The sequence below is a fragment of the Oryctolagus cuniculus genome, chromosome 16 (assembly GCF_051225735.1).
Source record: "Oryctolagus cuniculus isolate XC-2025 breed Fujian yellow rabbit chromosome 16, ASM5122573v1, whole genome shotgun sequence".
NCBI lineage: Eukaryota > Metazoa > Chordata > Mammalia > Lagomorpha > Leporidae > Oryctolagus > Oryctolagus cuniculus.
This window is the reverse complement of record NC_142882.1, coordinates 84,875,085-84,899,504: the sequence shown is the minus strand read 5'-3', so window position 1 is coordinate 84,899,504 and position 24,420 is coordinate 84,875,085. Positions and strand designations below refer to the sequence as shown.

Here is a 24,420-nt window from a genome sequence, read left to right as displayed (position 1 = left end):
CATCAATGAAAACTCTGTCTTTTCCTCCAGATTAGAACCATCACTTTGCAAACATCACCACAAGGGGGAATCATCTTCGTGTTTAAAGAAAAAGTGTCTGGAACTTACATCTTGACCCTGATTGGTTCTCTGGAAGGCCCAGGTAAACGTAAACGTGGCATTCTTAAAGATGATGTGGGTGTATGCTTGTTTCTCTTTGGTTCCACCCCATGATTCCACCACATTGGTACTTTTCCTATTAATATCCTAAAACACAGGAAGAGAAACATACAAATAAGCTCAATATTAATATACTTATGTCTACATTACAAATACATATTGACACTTAGAAGTGCACAAGTAACTGCTGTACTCAGTAATACAATAGGTCAAGTGCACAAGTACCTGCTGTACTCAGTAATACAGTATGTCAAGTGCACAAGTACCTGCTGTACTCAGTAATACAATAGGTCAAGTGCACAAGTACCTGCTGTACTCGGTAATACAGTATGTCAAGTGCACAAGTACCTGCTGTACTCAGTAATACAATAGGTCAAGTGCACAAGTACCTGCTGTACTCAGTAATACAGTATGTCAAGTGCACAAGTACCTGCTGTACTCAGTAATACAGCAGGTCAAGAGCACAAGTACCTGCTGTACTCAGTAATACAATAGGTCAAGTGCACAAGTACTTGCTGTACTCAGTAATACAGTATGTCAAGTGCACATGTACCTGCCATACTCGGTAATACAATAGGTCAAGAGCACAAGTACCTGCTGTACTCAGTAATACAGTAGGTCAAGGGCACAAGTACCTGCTATACTCAATAATACAGTAGGTCAAGTGCACAAGTACCTGCTGTACTCAGTAATACAATAGGTCAAGAGCACAAGTACCTGCTGTACTCAGTAATACAGTATGTCAAGTGCACAAGTACCTGCCATACTCGGTAATACAGTATGTCAAGTGCACAAGTACCTGATGTACTCAGTAATACAGTATGTCAAGTGCACAGTACCTGCTGTACTCAGTAATACAGTATGTCAAGTGCACAAAGTACCTGCTGTACTCGGTAATACAGTATGTCAAGTGCACAAGTACCTGCTGTACTCAGTAATACAATAGGTCAAGTGCACAAGTACCTTCTGTACTCAGTAATACAATAGGTCAAGTGCACAAGTACCTGCTGTACTCGGTAATACAGTATGTCAAGTGCACAAGTACCTGCTGTACTCAGTAATACAATATGTCAAGCACATGGTCAGCATGAATGGAAAGAGGTCACAAGCCACAGTATGCTTACATGTTGGCTGTTTGGGGTGAATGAGTGATCCCAACTTGGAAAACATACTTAGCAGAGGAAACTTCTCACAGTATACTTCCAGGATTCTAAAGAACGGAAAAGCTTTCTATTTCTGTCTTTCTCCTTGAGCAATGCTGACAGACAACACAGAAATTTCAAGTTCCCTCGCATGTTTCTCAGCCTTTTGGCTAAGATCCAGTGCAACTTGCCCCCTGAGTTATACTTGCAACCTCCAGGCTTATCCAAGTTTAGACTAACCAGATTATTGTTTCATGTTCATAAAATTAACTCCAAAGGCTTGATCCATATATTTTATTTCTGACTTCCTTAGCTAAATTCAACATTTTGAATAATTATAAAAATTTGTGATATGCCAATCAATATGCTTCACTAACACAGCTAGAAGGCAAATATAAGTCAGACAAATAATCCAATAGATATTTGAAATGAAATTTTATTTGAAATGAAAACCAAGTTTAACTTTGAATTTTCTAACTAGTTTTCCCTGTGAAATCCTGATAAACTATGCAAGTCCTCAGAAGGCTTCCATTACTTATTGGGGATGTTGGCAACTGGCTGCCATGAGCCTATGACATGTCTCTTTCTTTAGCTTCCTGTGATACAAACATAGGAATCAAAGTGTTATGAAGTCATCAAATATACTACAAATAGATACCTCTGACATTCACACTACAAACACATATAACCAAAAAATGTTTGTCACGCATTACAGAAATCCCCACATTTCCAAGCCAAATCACCACACTTGCAATTTCCAAAACGGATTTCCTAAGATACAGTGAATGCTTCATTAAACATCATCTTTCTGGGTCATAAGAAATGGAATTTATTGTACTGCTATAAATAATGCCACCTTATATCTGTAAAGGACTACTTGAAATTCAAAGTGTTCTTATTTGATATTAAGAAAAAAAAACCTATGAGAAGAGCAAATTACACAGAGGGGAAAGAAAATTAGCACATTCTGCTGTAAACGAAAAATTCTGGGATTGATTTACCAAAGTGTCACATGACTACTACTCTCAGGAGTGCTTGTCAAGAGAGAGGAACAAAAACACAAGCACATGAACATAATCAAAAGGACATTTTCTCAAAGCATTTTGGGAGCACAGTGGTGAAAATGGTTTGGAGAAGTGGGAGCTATCCTTGAGTGTGAATGGGAGGTCATCAAATGAGAGGGCAAAATGACAAATATTACAGCTTAGAGCACCAAGACATAGAAAACAGGAAAGACACACACTGTGTCATGAAAGTGAACAAATTCTGGATGATAAAGATACTTGAGTACAAAAGCAGGTCTGCTAACAAAGGCTGGGGTAAGGATATGAAAAGTCATAGAAATGCCATGCTAAGGAATTTGAGAAATATTCAGGGCCACTGGTTCTCAAACTTCACCCTGTATCCTTGAGGCTTGCTAAAATACAGATCACTGTGTCACCTCCCCAGCATTTGTCACTTGGTAAGGTCAAAATGGGCCCCCAATTTTGCTTTTCTTTTTTTTTTTAAAGATTTATTTATTTAGTTGAAAGTCAGAGTTACACAGAGAGAGGAGAGACAGAGAGAGAGAGAAAGGACTTTCATCCAATGATTCACTCTCCAATTGGCTGCAATGGCTGGAGCTGCACCGATCGGAAGACAGGAGCCTCCTCCAGGTCTCCCATGCGGGTACGGGGCCCAAGAACTTGGGCCATCTTCTACTGCTTTCCCAGGCCATAGCAGAGAGCTGGATCTGAAGAGGAGCAGCCAGGACTAGAACCGGTGCCCATAAGGGATGCCAGCGTTTCAGGCCAGGGTATTAACCCACTGTGTCACAGCGCCGCCCTCCCCACCAATTTTGCTTTTCTAACAAGCACCCAGATGATGGTAAAGCTGCTAGTCCAGGGATCACACTTCAGGAATCACTATCTCTGACGACAATAAGAAGTCATCAAGCGGCTGGCGCCGCGGCACACTAGGCTAATCCTCCGCCTGTGGCACCGGCACACCGGGTTCTAGTCCCGGTCGGGGTGCCAGATACTGTCCCGGTTGCCCCTCTTCCAGGCCAGCTCTCTGCTGTGGCCTGGGAGTGCAGTGGAGGATGGCCCAAGTGCTTGAGCCCTGCTGCCCATGGGAGACCAGGAGAAGCACCTGGCTCCTGGCTTCCGACCAGCGCAGTGCACTGGCCGCAGCGCGGTGTCCGTGGCGGCCATTGGAGGGTGAACCAACGGCAAAATAAAGACCTTTCTCTCTGTCTCTCTATCATGTCCACTCTGCCTGTCAAAAAAATAAATTAATTAATTAATAAAAATAAAAATAAAAAAGTTGTCAAGCATTAGGGGGGTGGGTTTGTTGTTTTGTACCTCTACTGTTTTTACATTTATAAAGATAATCATGACGACACATGGCTGACAGAGTAGAGATGAGAAGAATGGATAAGAGATTACTAAATAATCTAGTCAAAAGATAATAGGACTCTGAATTTCAGTGCTGGCACTAAATATGATGAAAACTAACAGAAAAGAAACACGGGGGAAGCTGGGAGAATCAGACAGTGGTTATCTGATAGGAATAGTGGAGGATATTCATGAGCTTTTACTGTTACAAAGCCAGTATTTTTAAAAGATTTATTCATTTATTTGAAAGGCACAGTTACAGAGAGAGACACGTGAGATCTTCCATCAGCTGGTTCACTTCCCAAATGGCCAAAACAGCCAGAGCTGGGCTGATCAGAAGCCAGGAGCCAGGACTTTCCTTTGGGTCTCCCAAGTGGGTGCAGGGGCCCAAACACTTGAGCCATCCTCCATTGCTTTCCCAGGCAAATCAGCAGGGACAAAGCCAGTATTTTTTCAGAACAAAATGGTTTGCTTTCATTTAAGACCCAAGTAATCACAAACAAATGTTTAAATCTCCTCACACATTGTAAATCACAGAGGAAACTGTTAATGAATTATTAGCTAACTACCAACAGATCATTGAGGGAAAAACAAACACAGCAGGCCTATGAAGATACTGTTCAACTGCAATGTTAAATCTTAGTCAACAACTTTCTAAAGCTCACATGAACTCTTAATAAATATTGTTTTGTTCCTTTCCTCAAGCTAAAACTTGAGAGTTCAATGACGCCTAGAAAGGGCAAAATTATGATACATGCATAGTAATGTCCTCTGTCTAAACTATCAAGTTGAACAAGGAAGAGTTTTCTCTCCACCTAGTGTCCTACACCCCAAACATTTTCTGCTCTCACCTATTAAAACACATTCCCTCAGCTGGCGCCACGGCTCACTAGGCTAATCCTCCGCCTGCGGCGCCGGCACCCTGGGTTCTAGTCCTGCTTGGGGCGCTGGATTCTGTCCTGGTTGCTCCTCTTCCAGTCCAGCTCTCTGCTGTGGCCCAGGAGTGCAGTGGAGGATGGCCCAAGTGCTCGGGCCCTGCACCCGCATGGGAGACCAGGAGGAAGAGCCTGGCTCCTGGCTTCAGATCAGTGCTGTGTGCCGGCCGCGGCAGCCATTTATGAGGTGAACCAATGGAAGGAAGACCTTTCTCTCTGTCTCTTTCTCTCTCACTGTCTAACTCTGCCTGTCAAAAAAAAAATTAAAAATTAAAAAAAAAAAACACACATTCCCTCCTGATGGTTGAATTGTTGACGATGACAAGAGGAACACTGCTGTTGAGAACTTTTATGAAATAATTTTCTATCAGATTAATATTCCCTGACCCCTGTCAGTCAAGTGGGCCCTGCCCTAGGCCCTTCTGCTGAAGAATGAATGCTGTGTGTTTGTGTGTGTATGTGTGTGTGTGCATGCAAGCATGCAAATACTTTATTTATGGAACAATCCCTGGCAATTTCTTTAGGCTTTTACAAAATGTTTTTGGAAGATTCTAAGAATGGCGAGAAAAACGGTATTTTTATCCTATCTTGTGTCAATAAATTCACACTTGCAAGAGAGCGCTGAAACACTGAAGCCGCCCTTTCACTCACCACCATGAAGTACAGGACACAGTCGGCTGAGCAGAGGGTCTCAAAGACGAAGGTTATTCTTCCTAGTTCAGAACCTGAGGCTCCAGTCATGGATGTTGGTGGTCTATTTGCCAGATTAAAACAGCAATATTTATAGCATGTTCTATACACAATTGGAAACAAAATGGAGGTACTTTTTCTTACACTGAGTGCTACACTTTGCTTTTCCTCCAATCTACTGCTTAGCCCAAACCACAACTCTTTCTCTCCGTGGTCTCAGAACGTCTGCTCCTTTGATACCAATATGGACCCTACACAACCATGGTCATGTGCTTGGATCTCCTGCTATAAATGCTGTCACTCATCCTAGAACAAGAAAAAGACTCCTACAGGGAAATCAACACAGGGGACTAAAGCAAACTGGGATTAAGGAAACTGTGGCTTATCTCATTACAGACAGAACTCAGAAAAAATAGGTAGACAAACTAAAAATACATTCCCACCAACAACTTACACTAAAATATCTCCATTAAGCATCCAAAAATCATGGTTATTGTAACATTTAGTTATAAGACTGTTTAAACTTTTCAGCTTCATCTAAGTTATATACAAGAACAGTCACAGTTTCTATAACACTGATCCCACAGATATTATTAAATATATTTCCTGTGACAGTCCAGTATTCACTAGGTACACTACAACATTAACCATCCTATAAAAGTAGCCCTACATCATCTGTTTTGATAGGGAAACAGCTGTGAGGATTTCTACAGAAAGGAATCAGAATCAGTCTTCCTTACTTGAATCCTGGGACATGCATGTTCAAGATCAGGTAATCATTATCTGAACCTCCTGCTGCACTCTGGACATGATCGCCAGCCACCTCCCAACCTGGAAATGACAGAAGCCACTTTTATTTGTAAAACTTCCACTAATGACTTCCAACCATCTTTTTAAAGAAGGTAAAAATAGAAAGCAGCATTAATGTCTGTGCTAAAGTTAGATATACCCAAATCTAACTTTTGTTTCTAAAGACAGTGGCAAATCACATGCAGAGGTAGAATTTTAGGTATCAACAAAGACACTTTCAATGATTTACCAAGTAAAGCAGCATTTTGCATAAAAGTATTTTATGAAAGAACTGTCACGTTCTCTTTAAAAAGAATGAGTTTTGTTTACTAAATCAGATGGTCTTTATCTTAATAGATAGAAAACCCTAGTCATCAAGTGAGTGACAGGAAATTGAAATTTCAGATTACTTAATGAAGAGTATCTGTGGTCAGGAGTTCTTGTTGATAGTTTGCTGTATTATTGTCCTCTAACAACTCCTGGTCTGCACTCATTTGCTCATTTATCCATTCAACTAACATTTGTTAAGTTCTGAGAACTATGATATGCACAGGATGGACAAGTGAGGCTGGGTCTGCAGAGTAGGGATTTCCAGTGATGAAGGCACCACTGGGATCACCCTCATCCTTTACAGAGTGCCTGGGTTCAAGTCCCAGATCCACTTCCACTCTAGCTTTCTGCTAATGAACAACCTCGAAGGCAGCAGGTGATGGCTCAAGTACTTGGGTCCCTGCTACTCACATAGGAGACATGAACTGAGCCCTTGCCTTCTGGCTTCAGCCCAGCCCAGCCCACCTGTTGCAGACACTTGGACACTGCACTGGCAAATGGGAATTCTGTGTCTCTGCCTTTGAAATAAATTTAAAATTTTTTTTTAACAATGACAGGGTCTGTCCTCATTGAGCAATGAGTTGAACATGAGAGACAGCTGCATGCTAACAGCTAGCAGCAGTGGAGGGTAGTAGGGCTGCACATACGGATTATAGGAGTGCAGTCCTCTGCAGAGGAACAATCAACACACCACCAGGTCAAAGTCCCCAGTCACGGGAGCAAAGCTGAGTCGTCCCTCCACACACCATCAAGACCATCAAGCAAGGTTATTGACAAATGCAGAACTTTCGCATCAACACTTTGATGTCCAAGAGAAGATGTCCCTATCTGCTACTTCAACCTAAGAAACCAAAGAAGGGACTAGTATCCAGGCAAGCTTGGTGATTTGGCAATGATTCAACTGTTACAATTATCAATTTATAGAAAGCTTGGTGTGTCTTGGAACTAGTATGTACTCGTCTACTTGTGAGAAACTTGCCAAGTGTTCTGTTCTGCTTGAGAAGAAAGATTAGCAGATATCCATTCCTGGTGCCAAGAACTGAATAGCCAGAAAAAGTCTGTCCCACTAGGACAACAGGTCCTTGACTGCAGTGTAAGGACACGAGAGGTGTTTACACTTAGAGGGACTGCAGACCTGTGTGCGGCAGGTGGCAGGAGGGAGAGGGAAATTCCCACTGGGAATAATTCTACAACAACAACAAAAGATGTTTTTACGAATGTTTCCCCCAGAGCACCTCCATGTGTCCAGAAATGCCCTGTTCAGCAAGGCCTGCACAGCAGGTCAGGCTCATGAAAAGAAAGTGCACATGGTCGGCAGAGAGAGCTGTGCTTGGAAGGGGCTGACACCCCACAAAGGGGAGAAGTATCTGTCCTGTTGGAATACTGCCCACTGGAGGGTCTCCTAGTGACTGAGGAACACAGAATGCTGTGACCGCTCTGTGACCTGGCCAGCTGCATCTTCTCCCCTTCAGACTTGAACCTATATGGAGTAAACTAAATTTTAAAATTAAGTAATTCCTACTTCTTAGAAACCTCCCATCCCAAAGGAACAGCTGCCAAACATTTGCTCCGTTTCTTTTCAGTCTTTTCCTAGTGTATATACATTTTAAAAAATATATCTTTAGTCTCTATTTTCTCTTCTTTCACATTTATCATTGTCTTGATTTTTCCAATAATTATATCAAAAAGATTTCCCCATTTATGGGGGCCAGTTCTGTGGCACAGGGGGTTAACACCCTGACCTGAAGCACTGGCATCCCATATGGGCGCTGGTTCGAGTCCTGGCTGCTCCACTTCCCATCCATCTCTCTGCTATGGCCTGGGAACCATCAGATGGAAGACCTCTCTCTCTCTCTCTCTCTCTCTCTCTCTCTCTCTCTCTCTCTGCCTTTCCTCTCTCTGTGTAACTGTGACTTTCAAGTAAAATAAATAAATTAAAAAAAAAAAGATATTCCCATTTAAATATCCCCCCTACCTGATTTTAATGAGTTAATATGTTAATTTTATTGTCACACCCCCAACTGTTGAAAACTTGGTTTGTTGTCTCATTTCAGCATTAAGAAGACTAAAATTAACATCTTTATGCACAGTTAATTTCTTTCATCACACTGTATCCTTAGTATAAATCCCTATTAATGGGTTGGAAAGGAGAACATTCAAATTCTTGAAACATGTTACAAATTGCTTTTCATATACCTTCTGTATAATGATTGCATAATAATTTACCCAATTAACATAGCATAACTTTCAAATCCTAATGATGTATATTTAGATTGTTTCAACATTTGTTGTCATAAATAACACCCAGTAAACTTCATGGACAAACAGTAACTTGTCATATAAACAGTAACTAGCTGTACAGCCAGCAAATGATGTATAAATATTCAAATGGCCCTTAGCAGAAAGAAGTTTCCCCATCTCTATGATAAATAATGCCCAATGAACATCTTCATGAGTAAACAGTAACTTGTCTCCAACTCTGAAGTCCTTTTGGGCAAAATTCCAGATTGACTCTAATACACCTGTTCTGAAACTGTGTGAAACTCAGACAAAGAACCCACCAATCTCAAAGACCCCAAGTCAAACAGTCAGGTGAGTCCAAGCACAGCCACTCTAACCTGTAACTGTCTCCTGAGACAGGCTGCCCCTGCACCTCTCCACCTGGCCTTGTTCTTGGAAGAACTCTTACGAACTGAGTTACTGCCCTGCACAGTCATAAAAACGCTTGTTGCTTTTTAATCTTCACATTACTGTTTGTTATTGTAGGGATTTATAATTCAGAAACTGATCACTGAAAATTAGTAAACATGTTAAATATGAGTAAAGAAGTAAATAAATCAAACAACCTCATAAGAGTTCAAAGTCCTCTATGAGATAATAGAAGTTCCAGACAATCTGTACTGGTGAATGCACACACACACACGTGCACACACACAGTATTAGTCCTTTCATAGAGTCATTCAATATCCTAGCCTTCCATATTATCTTTCCAGAAGGTCTTAACTTCTTTAACTTAGAATTCTTTTTTTAAAAAAAGATTTATTTATTTAATTTATTTGAAGTCAGAGTTACAGAGAGAGAGGGAGAGACTGACAAAGAGAGAAAGAGAGAGAGAGAGAGATCTTACATCCACGGGTTTACACCCCAGATGGCTGAACAGCCGAGGCTTAGCCAGGCCAAAGCCAGGAGCCAGGAGCTTCATCCAGGTCTCCCAGATGGGTGGCAGGAACCCAAACACTTGGGGCATATTCCATCGCTTTCCCAAGGCCATTAGCAGAGAGCTGGATTGGAAGTAGAACAGCAGGGACATGAATTGGCACCAATATGGAATGCCAGCATCGCAAGTTGGGGCTTTACCCACAATGCTGGCATCAATTTAGAATTCTATCACTGGATCTTTTGGGACATAAATCCTCATAGTCACATAACATTGTGTTGTTCCATTGTGTTTTCTCTATTGTGTTGTTCTCTTCTTCTTTCTTAAATTCCTAAAAGTGCAATTACTGGTCAATAAAGAGAAATATTTCATGCTTAGTATACAGTAAGGCTTTCTTTCTCCCTCTTTCACTCATTTATTTTGCCAACATTCATTGCAAGGACTAAGTTTTGGCTGATCTTTGTAGTCTTCTGGATATCTCACTTCCTACCATACCAACCATGCTTACCGTGGATCAGTAATAATTTAAAAACACATGTGACTAAAATGTTTGTGTCTGTCTATGCTTAGAATAACCCAACATAGAGAAAGGTGAGCTGATAAAAAATGCTAATGAGCTTATAAAAGAAAATGATACGTTTAAAGTAAATTTATAATACCTATTCCTAGCAACAAATTCAACAAAATACCTACACAGATAGTGCCATTCAATCAACAAATACTGCAGAACAAGTAAGCACCTGATTCTTCAAACACTTAAAATGTAAAAACAAACACGAGTAAAATTCAGCAACTCATATTTTCAAGTTTTCAGTATGTGGCACCCAATATATATTTGGTAAACACAGACTTCATAGTCAAGAATTTTCACTCATTTTAACTCTCATCATGGCACACTGCTAAGCCACACTACACAACCAAGACATAAATGCTGTTAAACTACTCTTAAAAATTTCCTAGGCAAATTTATTCTAATATTTATACCTATAAATGGGGATCCTCAGTATGTACCTTAAAACCGAGTCCAAACAAAATGAAAAGTTAATATTTTTGCGTTCTCATAGGAATGTCACCTAGCTCTTTGCTGTTTTCAGTAAGGCCTGGGGAACAGGCAAGTAGCAAATGGTCAGAGTGAAGTTATTTGGACCCATATTTGCTGTTGTAGAGAGCTGAGCCCAAGAACAAATGACACCTCTGTGGCCATTACACACCAAGTAGGCTGACTCTGGACTCACCATTCATTCCATCACACTTTGAGTTCCCAACATTGAAGCAGGAAGTTTTCATGTTGCCAGGAAGGACATTCCACCATTTATATTCAAACCCAAGTGCCGGCTCTGTTCCTGCTGGACAGGGTCTGCATTCTGCAGGAGAGAAGCAGAGTGAGCAATACAATCAAACTGCACCTGCACAACGCCCTCTGGCTCCGTCCTAGGTGCCACTCAACCGCAGGACAAAGAGTGAACCACCAACTCACTTAAGAAACATTCTGGGTACGGTATAAGCATGTATCCTTGGCCAGATGAAAAAAGATGGATATAAAATCTCGGGAGGTATTTGTTCTTCTTCCTGAGTACAACTGCTACCGCTAAGTATCCTTCCTAGAAGTACACTCATTCTGAAACAAGTTCAAGTTCTACATGTGACACTGGAATCAGTTTCAGTTACCTTACGAATAAGAGAAGATTTCTACCCTGCCTGTGGTTATTAAACTGAACAAAATACCATCACTATTTAATTATGGACTTACTATTTGAAATGGAAAATACTATGTTGAGAAGCGGTGCTGGAACTTCAGGGGTTTGGAAAGAGTTGAGTTTGTAAACAGCTTGACTTAGATTGACAAATGCAACACTGAAACAGAATTACACTTAAATTTAGCCAAGACACTCTGCATCATCACACATGTGAAAAAGTGAGGGGATGGGAGAAATAAGGAAAGAAACTATCTCTTGAGCAAAGATCTTCTGGTGCCAAAGTCCTACAGGACAATTTTACATAACCTTTTTAATGATGACGGCCTATATATTAGTACCCACAATATTTCAGACAAGAAAAGTGAGGTTGAAAAGGTTTAAAATAACATGGATAAATTACACTGTTGGGTGTAAATTTAAATCCAAGTCAATATGACTCGAGTGCTCTACATGCTCTCTCTCAAAGGCTCTGAATGTTAAACACACAGCATGATTCCTTTCAAGTAAGACACTTGCAACTAAAACATACTGCATTGTTTGTATAACAAAATTAAAACAAGTGCTACCTCACTCTCCATATTTTTATCTGGTAGTAATACAATTTTCAAACACTAAAATTATAAAGTAATAAAATTTCCCTACTATACAATTTTAAGTATCCTATTTATGGACTACTTTAAATTTCATATGATCAAAATGAGTACGGCATGTTGTGCTATAAAATGTGATTTACTGGGGCCGCGCTATGGTGTAGTGGGTAAAGCCACCACCTGCAGTGCCATATGGATGCCAGTTCGAGACCCATCTGCTCCACTTCCGATCCAGCTCTCTGCTATGGCCTGGGAAAGCAGTAGAAGATGGCCCGAGTGCTTGGGCCCCTGCACTCACATGGGAGAGCCAGGGGAAGCGCCTGGCTCCTGGCCCAGCTGCATCCACTGCAGCCATTTGGGGAGTGAACCAGTGGATGGAAGATCTCTCCCTCTCTTTCTCTGCCTCTCTGTAACTCTGCCTTTCAGATACATAAATAAATAAATCTTTTTTAAAAATGTGATTCATTACTCTAAAGCTGAATTAGAAAACATGCTTTTCTCAGAAATCAAACTTGGGCGTTTCCTTTACGCCTCAAGGACAGGAATTGTTAAGGGGCAACTTGCAAGCCTCAGGCACCGCATGGTTCACCCACGAATGAACGATGTTTCTCCCTGGAGTTCTTCCCTTCCCGTTGCACCTGTAGCTTGAAAGGAATTCAGCGGAGAATGATCATAGCCATGTAGATTTTCTAACCTCAGCTCTGGGAGAGGAATTTTCCTGAGTGATTATTACCCAGTGTAAGTGTGCTGTTTAGGGTCATGTCAAGGCACACCTTGGGGACTTGTCTTCACGTGGGCCACACCTGAAACAGTATGAGTGAAGGTGCAGCGTGGCCTTTACTTGCGAGTAGGAATGTATGTACACTGTCATTTTGCTCAGGGTAGAAGTAGTTTATTGATGATTTGTTCGCCCTGTTCCTATAGTCTCCTTTTGGACAGAAGACACTGTAAAACTCATCCCTATACATGTAAACAATACTGCCTTTGCTGGGTGGAATTTGCATCCAGAACTTTAGAATTCTGGCTCCTCTGGCTCCCTGGAGAAGGGGACGGGAGAACATCCTAAATCTTGAGGTGGAGGGTGGAGGGCTCCGCCTCACTCCAGATTCCGACAGCAGGAGTGTGAGATGAGGGCGTTTGGCCTTCTGGGGACCCTGCTTATAGGGGGAAAGGGAGGTATCCACTGAAAGGAAGAAGGAACAAATGACAGAACGGCCGAGAGCCTGAGAGCTGAGGGACTTACTGCTGCCGCAGGTCCTGTGCACGCCCAGTCACTTCCCAGGGCTTCCATACAGAGACCGGACCCTGAGGACACCCTCTCTTCCCTTTTCAGTGGGTGCCTCATCTCCCTTCCCCTCCTTGGTGCTTACACATCTCAGACCCCTAGCAAAACCCTTGTCGATCACAGTATTTTAGTTCTCTTCATTCCCTGTGGTCCTTGAGCCTTTGGATGAAATCTGCCTTGACTGCGAGATGGGGCTCTGCGGGCAAGGGTGGCTTTCCTCCACCTGCACCCCCGCCTCTGGCTCTTCAGACAGGTGGTTGGCAGTAATGCAAGGTGGATTCTTTCCCATATCCCAGTGACCAGGTTGTGCACAGTTCCATGTGGATTTTTCTATTATTAATGTTACTGTGGTTGTTTTGAAATACAAATTCTGAAAGTACCTATCCAAAAAAAAAAACACTTTTTTTCGTTTGTTTTTAATGATTAGACGTGAACGTGCCTGGGAGTAAGTACTTACCCCAACCACTCACATAGTGACATTTTCTCACCAACATTCAAAAACAGCTACCCCACTAAGAGCGTGCTACACAGAATGCCATTAAAACAGCTATCCTCACACGTTAAATAAGCCATTTTGCCTTCATAATTCCACTCTCATTTACCTCCCTGAAATAAGAAACCTGTATGTAGAATAGTCACAGTTGTCTGATAAGATCATTTCTCTAAAGGTCTAATGCTTGGGCCAGTTGACATCCTACCTTTTGTTCCGTCCGAAAACGTCCCAGGAGGGCAGGGGTGGCAAGCGGATGACCCGTTGTTATAAAACCCAGGGTTGCAAGGGGGACAATCCTTCTTCTCTCCAGAAGGGGGCAGTCGAATAGCATCTGTGAGATCCTCCCGGCAGATTTTGGGCTCTATCCACTTGTACATTATCTGTGTCTGCAAAAAAAAAAAAAAAAAAAAAAAAAAAAAAAAAAAAAAAAAAACACGCGAGGAAGTCACCCAATGTGCTGAACTGACAGCCTGGGGAAAGACAAACAGTGACGTAAACAGAAGGACTCACGAAAGAAAATCTAAGACATTAGAGATAAAACGAGAGAAAGCAAGCTGCTGGAGGAATGACTGCTACTTCTAACTGTTGTTTACCCTAAGCCTCACATCACACACGGCACGGTCCTCGTCATGAAATCCCTCCGTAAAATACAGGTGGCATGACCACCGCCTTTGCTCTTCCATCCACCGAACCACTCTATTTCAGAACCAACACACGTTTCTGTGCAGTGATTTTATCTTTTCATTTGGGGACCTCCGCTCCTGTATTCGTTTCTCTAGCCACAGTACATGCCACCACGCCTATGCACACAGTTGTCGCAACAGGGAGAGGGTATTGCTTTGAAAGAACAGATGCAGCTTCACATTTCGATCCTGCTGGTTTATAAGTATTGGCGCTTGTTCCCTTAGTCTTGTTCAACACCTGGTGTTAGGCTGTAAGAGTTGCAGCTAAACCTTCCTCCAGAGCCGTCTAGGTCCTGCTCTGAATTTAGGCCTCTCTCTTCCAGAACAGTCTTTTCAAAACCCTCTCCTTTTGTTGTTTCGCACGTGCTTTCACTCCCCACACAAAGCAAAATACAAGAAAATAGCTGTCACTCAGACAAACCTGCAAAGTTGCTATTATAAAAGCAGTTCTCTCATTTTGAAACTAAAGATATCAAATGGGTTCACCATTATAAGACAAAATTGATGTGTCCCGGGGGTGAGGGGTACATAACCTGTTTTATATATGTATGTGTGTGTGTATGTGTGTTTATTTATTCCAAAGCCAGTGCCACAGGGAGGGAGAAATATTTTAACTGCAAACGTAAAAGTGAATAAACTTTCACAAATAAACATAGCTTAAAATGTTTCATTTTTTGATCACTGATGGTATACATATTTTATTCTCATTTTTTATTTGAAAGGCAGAGAGAGAAAGATTGTCCATCAGCTGGTTCCCCCTGCCCTGCCCCCAGACACCACAACAACTAGAACTGGGCCAAGCCAAAACCAGGAGCACAGAACTCAGCCCAGGTCTCCCACGTGGGCTGCAAGGACTCAAGTACTGCAGCCAGGGGTGCACACAGTCAGGACGCTGGCAGAACCAGAGCAGCCAGCACTCCACTGTGGGACGCTGGGATCCCACGGGGTGACTTTTACAACGTTCCCACATGCTGTCCCCTAAATACAGCTTTTTATAGAGAGGCTAAAATTCCATTCACTAGACATATAATCCACTGAAGGTATTCTTTCTCCTTTAAAATAACTTCTCCAACATAAGCCTCCTATTAAGTTGGAGAACCAAAATGAAAGACAATTTATCCCTATTTCTACTAACAAGACATCATGTGTGATAGGCCCTTTAAGCCATCAAATTTATTCCTAAGTATTCTCGTGGAACAGATTATCCAATCCGAAGCAGGTGTTTAAGAAATGGTTTAAAGGTAGATGTCACAACAGAAACATAAATAACATTTTTTTCTTTTTATAACTCTTTTTCCACAGGCATCATGGCTCATGTCCTGATACACTTTAACCAGCAACTTCACCCCATCTGTCTCTATTACCCCACATGAAATAAAGGCAGATCCAGCTGGGACTTGCTAAATAGCAAAAAAAAAAAAAAAAAAAAAGTAATTAGATACTGGGTAGGGACTCTCAACTCGCTTTAAGACAGGCAATATCGAATTCAGACAGTCTCAGCAAATGCAATATTATATTTGGAGAATTATCTTTTTAAATTATACCTTAATATGTATAGAAAACAAATTTCAAATCCTAGTCCACTCATCTGCTGATTTATTGTGACACTGATAAAAAATGTATGAGCCACTGTATTGTTGGGAACAGCTGGCTGCCATGTGGAGCAGAGGGCAGTACTGACTCGGCCACATGTGATCTTTGCCATCACTTTGGGAGTTACATGTTATCATCCTCCAGTTCACAAATGAGAAAGCATTTCAGATGAGAGCTGTTAAACATCCTGCCCCAATGTCATACACAACTTGTAAATGGTCAAGGAGAGACACTTGAGTAGGATAAAAACGATAAAATATGCAACGCATGATGAGAAACCAGTTGATCACACAAATCTCAGGCAAGAAAACTACATTTTTAGAAATCAGAACATCGGCACCACCTTTAAGCATTTAGGCATCAAGTGTGAAGCATTCTGTAGTAAAAGTTTTATTTGCAAAGCCTCCTGCTTTACAAGGAAGACTGATTCTCTGCCCCTTCCGAATGGGGACCGATGCTTCAAGTCTGGCTGAGTTGGAAAAATAATTAATATTAGTAACAGCATCAGCCGACTCATAGTGCAGAGGAAAAACCAACAATCAATTCATACTTTGTCAAGCTGAGACAAAATTGGGAATGTTCTGTGACAGCAGAACCCTAACAGAGCAGAATTCACCAGATTATAATTATGATTAGAAAACAGCTACAGTAACCACATGTATTTCTATCAAGCACGAAAAAAGTAGGTTTTAAAACACACACAGAGGTGCTCACTGGAATTCAAGACTGGAAAGACTGAAATTCTGACACCGTTTGCTCCGCTCATGCACAGAATGATTGGTCTAGGTTGGGTCTGCGGTTCAGGCAGGCTCTGTCAGTCTTTCCTGAAACTCTGCCCAGTGCTCCTAGGACCAAAAGCCTTGATGACGGTGGTGGCTGGGGTGGCAATACCTGGCAGGATCGTGCACCACAGCAAAGAGCCTGCCTGAGAAGAAAATCAAACTGAATCCAGAGCACCAGCAACGAAGATCAAGAGGAAGCCATAATAAAGCAGTTTGCTGCACACTGACCTCCCAGCACTATGAGCCTGCAGGCTCCTACCCTATGCTGGTGTGAGTCCAATTCTGGTAAAGTGCCATTTAAACTCACTGCTAAAGAATTTTATAATTCCCCAAGGTGTGGAAGCAAAACTAAAACTTCATTCTTCTACCGTCAGAAGGAAATACACGCATCCCAATCAAGGGTAGCAAAAATTGTCCACTTTTTACTCTGATAAGCATCAACACACATATGTACACATATATACAACATATACATGACAGACATGTACGTATGCTGTAATACATGTCCATACAATATGCACACACATGCATATACATACATACATGCAGGTTATTTTTCTCTCTAGCACCCAAAATAAAATCTGAAGCCTTTCCTGTTACGTTGCTTACTACCTAACACCACCAACAAAAAAAGAAACTCAGCCCCTTGACTTTTTTTAAAAAAAGATTTATTTTATTTATTTGAAAGTCAGAGAAAGGTGGGGTGAGAGGTGAGGAGTGGTCTTCCATCTGATGGTTACTCCCCAAATGGCCGCAATGGCGAGAGCTGAGCTGATCCGAAGACAGGAGCCAGGAGCTTTCTCCAGGTCCTCCTCGTAGGTGCAGGGGCCCAAGGACATGAGCCATCTTCTACTGCTTTCTCAAGCCATAGCTGAGAGCTGGATCAGAAGCAGAGCAGCCAGGATTCAAACCAGCGCCCATATGGGATGCCGGCACTGCTGACAGTGGCTTTAACCACTATACCACAGCATCAGCCCTAAACCCCCTGACTTTTACAAGTAGATTTTAAGACAAAGTTGTGGTTATGATAAGCATTTTACAATAATGAGCAGCTCAACTGAAAACCAAGTATCTCTTTTATACTCTTAGGGTTTCTCATCCCTTTTAGTACCACATAATACCTCAAGAAGATTATGGGAAAATGAAATTACAAGGTAAGTTGAGGAGTGAGCAATTAGTCCAACTGTGAAGATGCCCCATCCACACTGAAGTGCCTGGCTTCAAGTTCTGGCCCTGGCTCCTGGCTCCAGCTTCCTGCCAGTCTAGACCCCGGCTCAAGTAACTGGGTTCCTGCCCCTCCGTGGGATACCTGGACTGAGCTCCTGGCTTCTGACTCCAGGTCCAGCTGTTGCTGGCACTTGGGGAGGGAACCAGTGCATGTGAGTGCTCTCCGTCTCTTCCTTTGTCTCTCTGCCTTTCAAATAATTTAATTTAAAACTTGTTAAAGATAAGGTTTTCTTGATACATAGTTTTAAAATCCCTGGATATGCAATGTCTCCAAAACGTTCATAGAAACTATGTAGTATAAAAAATATGCAAGGATTTTTTTTAAATTGCACTAAAATGGACACATTTTAATTCCATTTTCCATGAAACATTTGAAGTTTCCTTGTAGTTGCTGAATTTTTTTATTTGGTGGCCAGATCTTCTAAAACTTAGATTCCCTTGGAAATCTCTTTTGCAAGTAAATAGGCGCTCTTTTTAAAATACATTTATATATGAGAATTTCACATAATTAAATTTTAATTTTGCTCACTTGAGGTCGTTATTTGAGCACACAAGATTTTCTTTTTTTAACTTTTATTTAATACATATAAATTTCCAAAGTACAGCTTTTGGATTATAATGGCTCCCCCCCCCCGCCAATAACTTCCGTCCCACCTGCAACCACCCCATCTCCCACTCCCTCTCCCATTCCATTCACATCAAGATTCATTTTCAATTATCTTTATATACAGAAGATTAATTTAGTATATATTAGATAGAGATTTCAACAGTTTGCACCCACACAGAAACACAAAGTGTAAAGTACTGGGTGAGTACTAGTTATAGCATTAATTCACATTGTACAACACATTAAGGACAGAGATCCTACATGGGGAGTAAGTGCAGTGACTCCTGTTGTTGACTTAACAAATTGACACTCTTGTTATGGCCTCAGTAATAAACCTAGGCTCTTGTCATGAGTTGCCAAGGCTATGGAAACCTCTTGAGTTCACCGACTGTGATCATAGACAAGGTCATAGCCAAAGTGGAAGTTCTCTCCTCCCTTCAGAGAAAGGTACCTCCTTCTTTGATGGCCCATTATTTCTACTGGGATCTCACTCGCAGAGATCTTTCATTTAGATTTTTTTTTTTTTTTTTTTGCCAGAGTGTCTTGGCTTTCCATGCCTGAAATACTCTCATGGGCTTTTCAGCCAGATCTGAATGCCTTAAGGGCTGATTCTGAGGCCAGAGTGCTGTTTAGGACATCTGTCATTCTGTGAGTCTGCTGTGTAACCTGCTTCCCATGTTGGATTGTTCTCTCCTTTTTAATTCTATCAGTTAGTATTAGCAGACAATAGTCTTGCTTATGTGATCCCTTTGACTCTTAGTCCTATCATTATGATCAATTGTGAACTGAAACTGATCACCGGGACTAGTGAGATGGCATTGGTACATGCCACCTTGATGGGATTGAATTGGAATCCCCTGGCACGTTTCTAACTCTACCATTTGGGCAAGTCCGATTGAGCATGTACCAAACTGTACATCCCCTCCCTCTCTTATTCCCACTCTTATATTTAACAGGGATCACTTTTAAGTTAGATTTCAACACCTAAGAATAACTGCGTATTAATTAAAGAGTTCAACCAATAGTATTAAGTAGAACAAAAAAAAATACTAAAAGGGATAAAGTATTAAGTTGTTCATTGACACTCAGGACAAGGGCTGATCAAGTCATTGTTTCTCACAGTGTCCATTTCACTTCAACAGGTTTCCTTTTTGGTGCTCGGTTAGTTGTCACCGATCAGGGAGAACATATGATATTTGTCCCTTTGGGACTAGCTTATTTCACTCAGCATGATGTGTTCCAGATTCCTCCATTTTGTTGCAAATGACTGGATTTCATTGTTTTTGACTGCTGTATTGTACTCTATAGAGTACATATCCCATAATTTCTTTATCCAGTCTACTGTGGATGGGCATTTAGGTTGATTCCAGGTCTTAGCAACTGTGAATCGAGCTGCAATAAACATTAAGATGCAGACAGCTCTTTTATTTGCCAATTTAATTTCCTTTGGGTAAATTCCAAGGAGTGGGATGGCTGGGTTGAATGGTAGGGTTATATTCAGGTTTCTGAGGAATCTCCAGACTGACTTCCATAGTGGCTTGACCAGTTTGCATTCCCACCAACAGTGGGTTAGTGTCCCTTTTTTCCCACATCCTCACCAGCATCTATTGTTGGTAGATTTCTGTATGTGAGCCATTTTAACCGGGTGAGGTGAAACCTCATTGTGGTTTTGATTTGCATTTCCCTGATGGCTAGTGATCCTGAACATTTTTTCATGTGCCTGTTGGCCCTTTGGATTTCCTCTTTTGAAAAATGTCTATTGAGGTCCTTGGCCCATCTCTTAAGTGGATTGTTTGTTTTGTTGTTGTGGAGTTTCTTGATCTCTTTGTAGATTCTGGTTATTAATCCTTTATCGGCTGTATAATTTGCAAATATTTTTTCCCATTCTGTTGGTTGCCTCTTCACTTTCCTGACTGTTTCTTTTGCAGTGCAGAAACTTCTCAATTTGATGCAATCCCAAATGTTAATTTTGGCTTTGACCACCTGTGCCTCCAGGGTCTTTTCCAAGAAGTCTTTGCCAGTGCCTATATCTTGCAGGGTTTCTCCAATGTTCTTTAATAATTTGATGATGTTGGGTCATAGATTTAGATCTTTAATCCATGTAGAGTGGATTTTTGTGTAAGGTGAAAGGTAGGGCTCTTGCTTCATGCTTCTGCACGTGGAAATCCAGTTTTCCCATTTATTGAATAAACTGTCCTTACTCCAGGGATTGGTTTTGGATCCTTGATCAAATATAAGTTGGCTGTAGATGTTTGGATTGATTTCTGGTGTTTCAATTCTGTTCCATTGGTCTATCCATCTGTTTCTGTACCAGTACCATGCTGTTTTGATTACAACTGCCCTGTAGTATGTCCTGAAATCTGGTATTGTGGTGCCTCCGGCTTTGTTTTTGTTGTACAAGATCGCTTTAGCTATTCGAGGTCTCCTGTGCCTCCATAGGAATTTCAGCATCATCTTTTCCAAATCTGAGAAGAATGTCTTTGGTATCTTGGTTGGTATCACATTGAATCTATAATTTGCTTTTGGGAGAATGGACATTTTGATGATCTTGATTCTTCCAATCTATGAGCATGGAAGACTTTTCCATTTCTTGGTATCCTCTTCTATTTCTTTATTTAAGATTTTGTAATTTTCATTGTAGAGATCTTTAACGTCCTTGGTTAAGTTTATTCCAAGGAATTTGATTGTTTTTGTAGCTATTGTGAATGGGATTGATCTTAGCAGTTCTTTCTCAGCCATGGCATTGCCTGTGTATACAAAGGCTGCCGATTTTTGTTCATTAATTTTATATTCTGCTACTTTGCTAAACTCTTCTGTGAGTTCCAACAGTCTCTTGTAGAGTTCTTTGGATCCTCTAAGTAAAGAATCATACCTTCTGCAAAGAGGGATAGTTTGAGTTCTTCCTTCCCAATTTGTTCCCCTTTAATTTCTTTTTCTTGCCTAATGGCTCTGGCTAAAACTTCCAGAACTGTATTGAATAGCAGTGGTGAGAGTGGGCATCCCCGTCTGGTACCAGATCTCAGTGGTAATGCTTCCAAGTTTTCCCCATTCAATAGGATGCTGGCCGTGGGTTTTTCATAAATTGCTTTGACTGTATTGAGGAATGTTCCTTCCATACCCAATTTTCTTAGAGTTTTCATCATGAAAGGGTGTTGTATTTTATCGAATGCTTTTTCTGCATCTATTGAGATATTCATATGGTTTTTCTTCTGCAGTCTGTTAATGTGGTGTATCACATTGACTGATTTGCGAACACTGAACCATGCCTGCATACCAGGGTGGTCCAGGTGGATGATCTTTCTGATGTGTTGTTGCATTCTATTGGAGAGAATTTTATGGAGGATTCTTGTGTCTATGTTCATCAGGGATATTGGTCTGTAATTTTCTTTCAATGTTGCATCTTTCTCTGGCTTAGGGATTAAGGTGATGCTGGCTTCATAGAAAGAATTTGGGAGGATTCCCTCTTTTTCAATTGTTCTGAATAGTTTGAGAAGAATTGGAGTTAGTTATTTTTTAAATGTCTGGTAGAATTTAGCAATGGATCCATCCGGTCCTGGGCTTTTCTTTGTTGGGAGGGCCTTTATTACTGATTCAATTTCTGTCTCAGTTATGGGTCTGTTTAGGTTTTCTATGTCTTCCTGGTTCAATTTAGGTAGGTTGCATGTGTTCAGGAATCTATCCATTTCTGATAGATTTGCCTGTTTGCTGGCATACAACTCTTTGTAGTAATTTCTGATGACTCTTTATTTCTGTGGTGTCTGTTGTTACATTCCCTTTTTCATCTCTGATTTTATTGATTTGGTTCTTTTCTTTTTTAGTTAGTTGGGTCAATGGGGTTTCAATTTTGTTTATTTTTTCAAAAAACCAGCTCTTCGTTTGGCTGATCTTTTGTAACGTTTTTTTTAATTCAATTCTGTTAATTTTTCTTTGATTTTAATTATTTCTCTTCTCCTACTAGTTTTGGGTCTGCACACCAGATTTTCTGAATTGTAATTCTGTCATTCTTTCCTCAATGATTCATAATTTTATAGACATATGCTTCATGTCTAGATGAAGTTTATGGTTTGTAAATAAAATGTGGAAAGTCAGTCATCTGACCCATATCCATCTTTGTATGAGTTAGGATATATATAAATAACTTGTGACGTTTGTTCAAGTATCTGGCAAATACTTGACCCTGCACCCCCAATGCTGTGAGGTGGCTTCAGGAGGGTGCTGGTTAGGTAGATTTTGTCACAGAACTCATTGGCATTGCTATAGTTTTACGGTCTGTCCCTCCAAACTCCTTACTTTACAACTCCTTGTCAATTAACAGCTGTTAAATTACTGTTCTTACTGAAAGTGACAGTTGTACTTCTTATTGCCAGAATTTTCCACTAGTTTAAACTCAAATGAACTTGGTCTTAAAAATTCAAAAGAATTTTCCTTTAAAAAAAACACAACTTGAAGACCTGAGATGAAACTCAACAGTCAAATAAGTGCAAAAAGTATAAATTAGAACCCAGGAAAGCAAAATTAAGAAAATAAAGTAGCCAATTTACTGATATCTATATGTATTTTCTAAAGTAAATCAAGAGAATAAGTATCAGTATTTCAAAGATGCAAACATTTCTAAGGAACACTACACAGCAGCCACTTTAATCCCATCCTGTTTTCACTGACATGGGCCAGCACAGGCCAATTCTTTACAAGAATTGTTGGTAAAGTGCAGAATGTGTGTGTGTGTGTTTTCCTTCTGGCCAGGTGTCACTTACCTGGTATTGCATTTTCTAAGCACAATCATGGTGACCTCCCATAGCACAAGTAGCCTGTGGCTGCATGACTTTTACTGACAAAGTCTACTGAACAACCCAGTAAGTAAAGTTACAAGACACTTCCATGCCATGAGTCACAGTGCTCATTTCAAAGCTGTGCTCCCTGATAATACAGCTGCAAAAAGTAGCAGAAATTTATGAAGTACTCACTAAATATCAGGCCTTATATAGGAATTTTACATTGGATCTCTCATATATTCTCATGGCAACCTTATAAATTAGATACCAGAATCAGTCTCCATTTACAGATTTGGGGAAAAAAAAAAAAGACCTGACGTTCACAGACATCAAATAACCTTTCCAAGGTAGCAGATTTGAAAGTCAAAGTTGGCAAGGCCAGCTTCAGACCCTAAACTCTGAAATGTCCTCTGTACAACTTGCATACATGTGCTGAAATCTCTCATGAACAAGTGACAATGTGCTCAGACTGGGAAGAGAAGTGGGTGAACACGGGACAGAGCGGAGGGAACTCTGCAGTACCTTTCCTTCCTCATCGCATGGAGTATGGATCTGGAAATAGTCTTTTGTGGTGCAGGGGGGCCGCTCCATACACACGCTGGATCCTTCCTCTGCAACACAGAAAGACAATCTCAGAACGGGGTCCATTCCTCTGTGGCACTAAGAAAAGGCAAAAATCAAAACAACAACAACAACAAAGCAAACCTGAAAATAAAAGCTACCAGAACAATTCAGGAGGAATTAGCTACACCTAGAGAAAATAAAGGCTATGCTTCTATTTTCCCTAGAGCAATCAACGTTTCCAGGATACAACCCAAGCACACTGGAGATTTTCCCTGAAGACTTCCGAGTTCTGCCATTATCACTGGAAATTTGAAGCATATTCAAAGTTTCTAAGTGCATCTCCTAGTCAACAAATCATCTAAGAGATATTTTTAGATTAATAAAAATATAGCCACAGAAGTTATCTATGCTATATAAAATAGAAAAAAATTACAGACAAAGGAGAGTTCGGCAGAAAGGCACAATAAAATGTTGTGTTTTCCCCATTCAGTATTGATTCACTTCAGCCCTTCGGTGCCCGGCTGACAGCTGCCATCCCAGCTCATGTGGG

General features: G+C 40.9%; 1 protein-coding gene across 4 annotated transcripts in view; it reads right to left on the bottom strand.

Moving 5' to 3' along the window:
* Positions 1-24,420, bottom strand: part of ELAPOR2 (endosome-lysosome associated apoptosis and autophagy regulator family member 2) — a 201,163-nt gene that overhangs the window by 54,441 nt on the left and 122,302 nt on the right. For all 4 annotated transcript variants that reach the window (XM_002713858.6, XM_051853011.3, XM_089315883.1 and 1 more), the window contains 6 exons: positions 23,829-23,917; positions 13,848-14,028; positions 10,813-10,941; positions 6,042-6,132; positions 5,263-5,365; positions 109-246 (listed from right to left, as the gene is read on the bottom strand). In XM_002713858.6, the coding sequence (XP_002713904.1) occupies positions 109-246; positions 5,263-5,365; positions 6,042-6,132; positions 10,813-10,941; positions 13,848-14,028; positions 23,829-23,917 (731 nt within the window). The remainder of the gene's footprint in view (positions 1-108; positions 247-5,262; positions 5,366-6,041; positions 6,133-10,812; positions 10,942-13,847; positions 14,029-23,828; positions 23,918-24,420) is intronic.